This window comes from Melopsittacus undulatus, chromosome 3, assembly GCF_012275295.1.
Source record: "Melopsittacus undulatus isolate bMelUnd1 chromosome 3, bMelUnd1.mat.Z, whole genome shotgun sequence".
NCBI lineage: Eukaryota > Metazoa > Chordata > Aves > Psittaciformes > Psittaculidae > Melopsittacus > Melopsittacus undulatus.
The window spans coordinates 106,631,322-106,641,731 of NC_047529.1; the positions used below are offsets into that span (position 1 = coordinate 106,631,322).

The 10,410-nt window shown below is 40.9% G+C and overlaps 1 protein-coding gene across 1 annotated transcript; it reads left to right on the forward strand.

Annotated features, from left to right (window-relative positions):
* Positions 1 to 4: 4 nt before the first annotated feature.
* DEGS1 (delta 4-desaturase, sphingolipid 1) lies at positions 5 to 5,764 on the forward strand. The gene is made up of 3 exons (XM_034061035.1): positions 5 to 142; positions 1,067 to 1,809; positions 3,926 to 5,764. Exons 1-3 carry the CDS (start codon positions 61 to 63, stop codon positions 4,070 to 4,072), a joined length of 972 nt encoding a protein of 323 aa, XP_033916926.1. The 5' UTR covers positions 5 to 60; the 3' UTR covers positions 4,073 to 5,764.
* Positions 5,765 to 10,410: the final 4,646 nt, after the last annotated feature.

The window sequence follows — 10,410 nt, forward strand, 5'->3', positions numbered from 1 at the left end:
TTTGGGCGCTGTGGACTCGGTGGATACGGGCGAGCGGGCTGGGGTCGCCGCGGTGCTAAGATGGGCAACACCGTCGCCAGAGAGGATTTCGAGTGGGTCTACACGGACCAGCCTCATGCAGACCGCCGCAAGGAGATCCTGGGTGAGGAGGAGATGGCGGTGCTGCTGCTTCTTGCCGCTGGCTGCGTGGAGGGGAGCGGGGGACACCCCACAAAATGGCTGCCAGGATCCCACACCGGGGGGTGCCGTGCGGAGGGCCCGTCCGTCGCCGCCGGTCGTTAGAGGGACCTGGAGCGTGAGGACTGGCGAGCGTGGAGGAGTGCGGCCGGGGCCAGAGCCGGCCGGGGCCGAGTGAGGGGAGCGACGCCGGCCGCGTATGTGGAGGCGAGAGCCGCCACCTTGGCGTCGGGGGAGGGGAAGGAGAAGGAGGCGGGGGGCGGCTCTCTGCCGGCGGAGACGGCGCCCGAGCCCCAGACGAAGGGTGGGCGGCCCGGGCTTCCATTTCGAGCGGCGAAGTGAGAGCCGCGGAGCAGTGCGGGTGATGCGGTTCCCCTCAGCCCCTGCGGGGCTGCGGGCCGCTCGCCGCCCGCTACCGGAGCCGCCCGCTTCCGCGGAGCCCTTCGTGCGGTAGGAAGCGAGCTGAATAATTGATAACGTGTGTGGTGGACGGTATAAATAGCTCGTGTGCAGGGCGTAGAGGTCGCCGCGGCACTCAGGAGGGGTGGTGAATAACGCGTTTTCAAGCGAGATGGCCAAAATCAGCCTTTCTGAATTGCTGGTGGGTTGTCAGTTTAAAGCTATTCCTTTCTGGGTAGCCTGAGGTGGTACTGATGCTTGTCATGTACGTGTCTAGTTTCTGAGCAACAGAAAAACGCTAAAATGATTTAATTTGAAAGGATTCATTATTGCAGTAAATGTCACAAGTGGAAAGCTGGTGGGTTTTCATTATGTTTGCAGACAGCCCTAACTGGGAGGAAGGGAAAGAATGGCTATATCTGCTTTTGTAATCGCTTGTGAGGAGAGCTTCTAAATAACTGCTTATTTCATTGAATTCTTTCCCATCTAGCGAAGCATCCAGAGATTAAAGCGTTGATGAAGCCAGACTACAACTTGATATGGGTGGTTGTGCTGATGGTTCTTGCACAGTTGACTGCATTTTACCTAGTTAAAGACTTGGACTGGAAATGGGTAATCTTCTGGGCATACGTTTTTGGAAGCTGTATTAGCCACTCCATGACTCTGGCAATTCATGAGATCTCCCACAACAGTGCCTTTGGCAACAGCAAAGCAATGTGGAATCGATGGTTTGGGATATTTGCCAACCTCCCTCTTGGTCTCCCATACTCCATATCCTTCAAGAGATACCACATGGATCATCATCGTTATTTAGGAGGCGATGGAATTGATGTGGACATTCCTACCAACTTTGAAGGCTGGTTTTTCTGCACCCGTTTTAGGAAGTTCATATGGATTGTTCTTCAGCCATTTTTCTATGCGATTAGACCTCTCTGCATCAATCCCAAACCTATTACTCGACTTGAAATAATCAATTTGTTGGCTCAGCTTGCCTTTGATGTTGTGATATATTATTTATGGGGAGTTAAATCCACAGTTTACATGCTTGCTGGTTCAGTACTTGGACTTGGGTTGCACCCAATTTCAGGACACTTCATAGCTGAACATTACATGTTTTTGAAAGGACATGAGACTTACTCCTACTATGGGCCACTTAATTTGCTTACTTTTAATGTTGGCTATCACAATGAACATCATGACTTCCCTAATATTCCTGGCAAGAGCCTTCCGCTGGTAAGTTTACTTCTGAGGTTATTACTTTTGCTCAAAATAAGCTCTACTCTTAACTTGAAAACTGTGGAATGCTGATAGAAAATCGAAGTTGGGAGATAAAAACCCCAAACAGGAACAAAGAACTATTTTCAAGTTGAGTGATGAAGGGGGTAATTCTCTATAATTTCAGTGGTCTCTTAACCTAACCACAGCCTCTTCCTTGAAAGTGGAGGGGAGGAAATACATGTCTTAAATTGTGCACTTAATTGAGTATTCTTTAATCACAACCAGCCTTCTGATTTCTTCAGAAACTAGCTAAGAAGTTGCAAATAGCTTCAGATTTGTTGGCTCCATCTTTGAAATCTGAAGGGCAGTGTTCTTATGCATGCTTACCCTTCAGTCTCTTCTATCACTGTCATTCTCTGATGGGGAAAAGAGAGGGTTTGAGGTACTGTTGATGTTTGTTGTACTGTCACATGTTTAATAGCTTTCTAGTTTGGAGCAGCTCAGTTTCCTCTAATGAGAGCCTTTGAACCCTAAGTAAGTGCTAGGCTTCAAAGCTGAGACTTTGGACCTTCCACAAGAGAGTAGATGGGAATTTTCAGATTGGCTCCTCTCCAAGTCTTTGCTGGCTTTTAAGCAGGAGCTTAATTGTCATTGTATGTGTGTGTCCCAATTGGAGTATGGGAACACAGGCTTCCAGGGTTACACCTAGAACTCATCTTCAATCAAAAGGTGCTTTTATCAGTGGAAAATGTCTTTAATTGGACACTAAATTTGCAGTTTGGCAGCAGCTGTGGTGTTGGTCTTGCAGCTTTGTTACTGCACTTGATAGTGACCTTGTAAGCTTGTGCCTTTGGAGTAGAAGCTTGATTGTTGTTTCTTTTGTCAGTGGTGGATGTGCAGGTGAAAGAACTACTCCAGCACTACTTTAGCAGGGTAGTTAAATTCTGTAACTCCTTTGTTGAGACTTTTCTGTGGGTTTTTTTGATTTTGAAAGAGACAGATGATTTTTCTAATCTATGGATTTCATCTTTCACATGCAGCCAAAGCTGCTTTAACTCACCTTGACACTGAGATCTGTGCTGGTGAACCAACATTTCACTTCTTGGACCAGTACTTAAGTTGTAAGTAGGGAGTGAATTTTTTTCCAAGTACTTAATTGCAGAGGTGAATACCCAGCTCTGCTATTGGACTCTTAATCCACAGCTCTCATAAAAGAACAAAGCCACCTTTTAGAAGAGCAGTTAACTTGATTGGACTGGACTCTGCTATGCTGTGTGCTGAAGATCACTGAAGTAACTGAACACTTGATTCCAGCTGGGGTATTGGGTAAAATTGCTGTTGGAATAAAAGTATAGTGGCTAAATGCACTGTGATCACACTGTAGGTGTGATGATGGATCAAAAGAAAGTCTTCAGCTCCAAAGCAGGCATGCAGGTATCCTGGGTTGGTTTGTGGCTTACACAGATTAATATTTTTCTGCTGCCTAAAGCTGTGGAATTTAGTGAAAATTCCGGTTTGTTTTGTTCAAGTTTTTAAGTCTTTAGGTGGTTGGCCTTAAATATCAGTAAGGATATCTAACTGAAACTCCCTCTCTCTTAGATAGTAACAGTGGTCTACTCAGCATGTACATCTGAGAATAGTCTTTGAAAGTGGTTTATATATGTTCTTTGTCTGTCTGCAGAAACAGGATGTACCTCAGAAATAAGATGCTTTTTTTCCCTTGTATGCTAATTTGAAGCTACACGCAAAAACAGCTGTGTTTCAATGTCTCTTCCTATAAAGGATCCTTTTTGGTAATAACTCATGTGAGTCAGCACTGCACTGAATCACCCACTTCCACTGCAACCAAAGTACTTTTGTGAGCTACATTCTGTAGGTAGCACAGTGAATGGACTTCAGTGCTAGCAGCTTGTTCTAGTTAGGTTCAGTAGAAAAGTTTCACATGTTTACTTAACAACCAGGGAGTAGCTTTTTCCTTCAAGAAACTTTCATATTGTGGTACTAGTAGCCTTCCTTATAACAGCTAAAATGAGACTTTTAGTGCTCTGTATTAATTTATACATTGAGGATTGTTAAGTTTCATTATTAGTGCTAATATAAATAGCAAATAAACCTTGTATTTCTTCTTCAGGTGAAGAAAATAGCAGCTGAATACTATGACAACCTGCCACAATATAACTCTTGGGTAAAAGTACTATATGACTTCGTGATGGATGACACAATCAGCCCATATTCACGTATGAAAAGACACTTAAAGGGTGAAGTGAAGCAAGATTAAACTTCTGGCAACCAAAAAAAGACTCTGAAATGTCTGCTTGCTTTAAAGTGGCTGGTATAAGGTCTCTTGCTAAAGCTGTTCACCAGTGTCCTGAATTAAGATTTACAGCAACACAGCAATGCATCCTTAAGGATTTTGTAGCAAGCTCCTACCAGCTATAACATTCCTTGCAGTCCTCAGATTTGTTGGTTTAATGTGTCTCTTTGCCTAAAGATCAGTGTTATATACATAATGCTAAATCACTTTGTTACAGGATTTACCTTGACAGGTGTTACATCTATGTAAAATACCTGCCTCTTAAAAAATACTGAGTTCTCAATGTAGTACACTGCCCACAAAATGCTGTTTAGATGACTGTAGCATTCAAATGCTGTACTTACCTGTTAATTCTCCCCTAACATGATTTGTTAACATAAACCTTCTGTTGAACCTGTTTCCTAACTTATAGGTGGATGAACTAAATTTGCACAGAAATTTTAAGTGTTTTTCTGTTTAAATATGTAACATGTCATTCGAAGCATTGCTTTAAAGTTCCACGTTTTCTAAGGAGCAATCTGTGAGAATGAACCTGGTATCTTCAAGATGGCTTGTGTGGCTTCCTTGTGAAAAGGGGGGGAATTCAAGGGTATTACCAGCTTTGTGGGTAGCTACCTACTGTTTAAGCTGCTTGTGTTGGCATATAGCTTCAGCAGCCAGCATTTACAGTTGTGCTGTTTAAGCCATTAGGTAGCTTAATGTAACTGATAAGGTTTTTCCTTTTTCATAATGGAAAAAGTTGTTACAGTTTGGGGGTTTTTTTGTGTTCCAAGAAAAAGGTTTAGGTTTGTCCTAATTGTTTCTACTATTGCTGTGGATTTCAATGCTCAATCTATAAATTTCTACACTCATTTGGAAATTCAGCTTGTATGGAAAAGTGAAGCAATTGAAACAGGTACTGTCTGGCAAACTGTTAAGTATATTAGTCATGTGTATACATAAAAAGGTGTTGCCAAATGATCTTTTTTTTTCTTCCTAAACCTACAGTACCCTACATACACACTTGTCCTTCTTGCATACTTAAATGTGGTGGAAGCACAGGTGGTGATACCACATTTCCTGCTTAAGAAGGTTTTAAATTGGGAACAGAGAATGCATAGACTTCCTGAACACTGAAGAATCTCTACATACCTCAGAACAGTGCATTTACCTTCTATCATTTAATGTACTGATGATGGCTTTAAGCAGCCAAAGATAGCTCCAAATCACCCTTAAATCTCCAATGGTGACCCTGTGTTTCACTTACAAAGATGGAATTTGATGAAGGTGTAAGTCTTAGCTGCTGTCCACACTGGTCTGCTGTAAGTAATTTTTAGATGCTGCCTTCAACTCATGCATTTTGTTTTGGTGTGTTTTGGGGGATTTTTTTTTAAGAAGCTGAGAGCCTGACAAGAGTATATTGATGCCTCTTAATCCTTGCTCAATTGTGGTCTTATTTTTAATGTGTTTTGTTTAAGTGTGGGACCCTTACCTGTGGCTAAGCAATAGAAATGGTATGCAAGTGTGCCAGCCACTTACTGGCAGGATAATGAAGTCACTTTGTAACATGCTAGCTGGCCAGCATATTGCTCAGGGTAGAGTGTAATGTCAAAATAGACTTTATCTAGTATTCTTACATGTAATTAAAAAGCAAATATTAAAGTATTATTGGATGAATTTTCGACTGGTCCCCTTATACTGAGGAACTTGAGTTTTAGTGAAATTTGGTATTTTAACAGCAGATGTAAGACCTATTCTGTTGAGTGGTTGTATAGACAAACTGTAAGGAATCATTGCCTTTCTACTTGAGGAAAACATCGGCTGAAGGACTTGAATAGGCTTAAGTTACAGAACATACATTTGGGGGATTTTTTTTTTAAGCCACTTCTGCATGACTGCTCAATTTAAGAAGCAAAAGGTGGAATTAAATCTCTTCCTTGTTGATGGCTTAACCTAGCTGGATAAAGGATGGAAAGAATCTCTGGAAAGTTTTATGCCTAAAAGCTAAAGTTTTTATGAAATATCAGTTAGGCTTGATGATAAAATAACCAGAGTTCAAAGTCAAATTTTATACTTGGGCTTAGTTACTTACTTCATGTAATTCCTGATGTCCTTTACTATCCTCCCAATAGGCAGTCCAAGTGTGGATTCCTGCTTCTAAACAGGACTGAAGTTGCCGTTTCTCCTGTTTAAAATCACAGATGTTGCTTGAAGGTGTTCTGTGATCTTCCCTTCCAGCTGTGATTATAAATACACTATTTTCACTGTAAAAGCTGAAAGATAATGGGGAATTCTCTGCTTGCTGTAATCTTTGAGACATCTGCTACTGGCTACCTATTGGAGAAGATTCGCTGGACTAGCTAATCTCAGCCAGTGAGACTTAAATTTGTGTCTATACCATGGCCTGATTCTTGCAAACATTGGTGGTGACTGTTCTTAGTAATACAATTACTGTGTTATACACAAGAAGCCATGGCATTTAACTTGTAGTAGGGATTTTGCCAGAAGCTGATCATCTGAAAGTTAACTTGTATGGCAGCAAAATTTCATCCCTAAAAGTCAGAAGCATTTCTGAACCACTGGTAAAAGGAATTAAGACCAGCCAGACTATCTGATTTTTTTGGTATATTCTAAATGAATAACTAGTTTAGTCCAGTCATAATGTGGCATGTAGTCCAAAGGCATGGCACAAATAATACTATTTTTTTACATACATATGAATAATCTAGTTTTTGTTCTTAAGGAATTCAGTAACTTTAACGCTATTAGAATGGATCTGACAGAAACGGGTTAGTATAATGTTTGCAACACTTATGTGAAAGTTGGAGGGACCTTTTGACTAACCTGTAAAGAACAAATTAAAGAGCATTAATTTTATGGTCCTGTGATTAAGAGCCGTAACAGTTAAACCAACTATAATGTTTTAATAGATCTATTCAGATGGGAATGAGTTAACTTTGGCCTTTGTACATGCTACCTAAAGCATCTTACTAATTTGTCAGTTTGGCAAACCTCTCCTTTATATGAAATCAGCCAGGAGTTGTAACTGCCAAAACAGAGCTGACTTTGGGTCAGCTGTGTTAAACATGTCATCCAAGTGTTTTAGCTGCAGTTAAATCATGCAGAGCTCTGAATCCCCTACAGGGCTTTCAGAGTAACTTAGTTTTCAGAATAAACTGCCTCGCATGGCTTTTAACACACACACACCCCCTAATTACTTGAAGCTGCTTAAGTGGAATAAGTAATGCATCTTGGAATCTCATCATACCAGGCATGAGTTTTCCCACAGGACAGGCGTGGGTATGCTCCTCTTTCAAAACAACTCCTGCCTCTGGCATTCTTGTTCTGCTGTTGAACCGGTCTGCTCCATAAGAGTGACAATTAATGTGTGTTAAATGGGTGCATCTTTCTGGCTACAGTGCTCCATGCTTTCAGATCCTGGGCAAGACTTTGTACCTGGAACCAGAAGTAAGCTGAAGACTTTAGTTTTGTGTCTCAGAATTCATCTGGTTAAGTCTTTACATGTCAGCAAGCATGTAAATGCACACTTAAAAGTCTACGGATGCTGAGAAATGGATCTGTGCTAAGTATGTAGACACTGTTAGGTAATGAGTTCAGTGGTTCAACTTGCTTCCTCAGCATTTTTTGTTGTGTCAGATGAATTAGTGTGGCAGCAACAGTAGAACTTGAAGCCGTTCATTCCTTATTTAATGATGAGGTTCTATAAGCAATAATGTCAATGCTGCAGGCTGCCATTCTAACTCTATTGGACAAACAGGTGAAAAGTCCCTTTCAGGTAGTGATTTTGGATGGTCAGTGGTCTACAACACAGCTTTTGGGAAGGGTACTGGCTTTGTAATTGAAGAGACTCAAAAGACTTAAGGCAAAACAAGTTCTACTGTTCTAGCTTGCGCACTGCAAAGCACAGGAGCTACTTCTGGGTCTGCCAAGATTGCTTCTGCAAGGTCCTAGGAAAACAGTTTATAGGTGTGTCTGAATCATGGAGCTGTGTCTTTAGTATAGCAACCTGCAACTCCATGTACACAATTATTTATTCTCTATGAAATCCTCTATTTCACAATCCAGCCTGCCGTTCCATCCAAGACTTTACTAAGGACAGAGATGTTGAGAAAGTTTCTTACTGAGCCAAGAATGCAGACTGTTTCTTCTCTGACAGTTCCCCTGCACTGCCTCTACCCCCTATCCAAACTAAAGTTAGCATCCAATATGCTCTGGGACAGAATCATCACTGTGGTTTAGATACGTGGCTAGAGGAGAATGGCAAGATGAACAGTTTTGTGAGCTTGTCACAACAAACAAGATGACTAGAAGGGAAAAACTCCTCTAGGCATGTCTTGACAGGAGGGGTGGAAGCTGCATATGCAGAACAGAGTGGTCTCTGTATTGTGTGAAAAGACTTCTTCCTTAAAGCAGCTCCCATTTTCTGTGTACAAAAGCTCTTGCATTTTATTTCTTATCAAGTTGGTTTTTTCAGTGATAAGTACAATAGCCTAAGCAGAATTTCCCTCAAGGAAAAAGCAGCAGTGTGGGTGCAGCACATTCTTGTGTGAACAGTCAAAGAGAGTTCAGTTGCCTGCCATTGTCTGCTCCCTGGTGCACGTGTAGCCCAGCCAGGATAAGAAAACAGTATATGGACACTTGACTGATCTGGCTTCTGCCTTTCAACTTCAGATTTTCTTGTAAATTCAAACCCTCCTGCATCCTATTTCCACCATCGTGTGTCAAGAAGAATGATCATCAGACACCTTGAAAGTTACACATTTGGTGTATGTATTTTTTTTTTCTGGAAAGGATAACATATTTAAGCTTATCACAATCAGACCTTTCTTAATTCCCAATTTGTTTTTTATATAGTTGATTTTGAAACCAATGTGTGCTACAGGCAGGTAAAATCAGCAATGGCCTTTAGAATTACTGTTTCTAAAGGTAGAATGGATGATGGGGGATTGGAACTAGATGATCTTAAGGTCCTTTCCAACCCTAACTATTCTATGATTCTATGCTTTCAAAATTAGTATCTGAAATATCATATACTGTTTTCATGGGGCTCCTCCTTGGTTCTTTGCATTGGTCAGCTCTGAAACACCCAAGTAAATTGAGTGTATTATTGTACTAAGAGTTCATAGTTTGCTTCCACATAGTTGTAGCTTCCTATAAAGCAAAGAACTTTTATTTAAGAGAGGTGGTAAAAAAAGAAACTCAAGTTGTAAATTTGGAGCTAAAAGAGGAAGAAGTTTGTGGCATAGGTGGTTCTTGTATAGCTCTGTATGTGACATCTAGGTATGATTTTTACATTAGTTCCTTAACTGATGTCCTAATTGCATGGCCTCACAGTAATGCACAAGTGAAAATTACTCTGAGATAAAATAATGATCCTTCATCTTGGATTTCTGCAGCTCCAAGCCTGATTTACTTGTAATTATCAGATCTTCTCTTTTATATGCAAGGACTTCATCTGTTAGTCATATGGGCCACAGCTTGAGTCACTGAAGAGGGAGTATCTCATCTTGTCCAAAACTCACAGGGGTAAGTATAATCTGCCATGAGTGTAGGTATTCCTAAAACACAAGTCTGTGGGGATGAATAATTTGTAATTATCTCCCCCCACCCCCCATTTACTTCTGGGGAAAAACATGCGAGATCTTTTGTCAGATGGCAATTTGGAAAAGAATCAGAGATGTAAGGCACTGTTCCCCCTTGAGGCAAGGTCAGTTTTAAAGTTAGATCAGCAAAGCATGATGATTTGCTTAAATGAATTATCATTTAAGTAGGAGATGAAATGATCACCTCCCTCTTGTATGTTAAAGTAGGGGGGATGCTTACAGGATAAATGTTGCTATAAAAACTATTTTACTGTTCCCACTGCAATTTCATTAAGTACCACTTGAAGTTAAGACATGAAATTTGCTAGCAGAAACTTCCTTTTCTGATCCTTGACTGGGTGTAGTGTTTTTAATAAGCTTAAGATTGATCAAAGATAGGAACTGAGATTAATGATTACAGTATGTTGTAGAATGATGACCCAGGTAAAAAATCCATGAGGGTTTGTAGTTTTCAGAAATCAATTGCTGTGTCTGTCACATTTCAGTGTTTTGTCTTAGCTACTTCCAAGTCTGATGATGAAAGTTGACCTCTTCCTGACTTCTTTTGTATTTAAAAAACTTGAGGCTCTTACCCTGTGTCTCAAAATGGGTAATGTTTTCCTTCCTCCAGAGGATATGGACACACTTGAGTTAAGAAACTCAAATGCGTGATAGATTTGTTTTGTTGCAGACTTGTCAGTTAATTAAGAATCGGCTTGC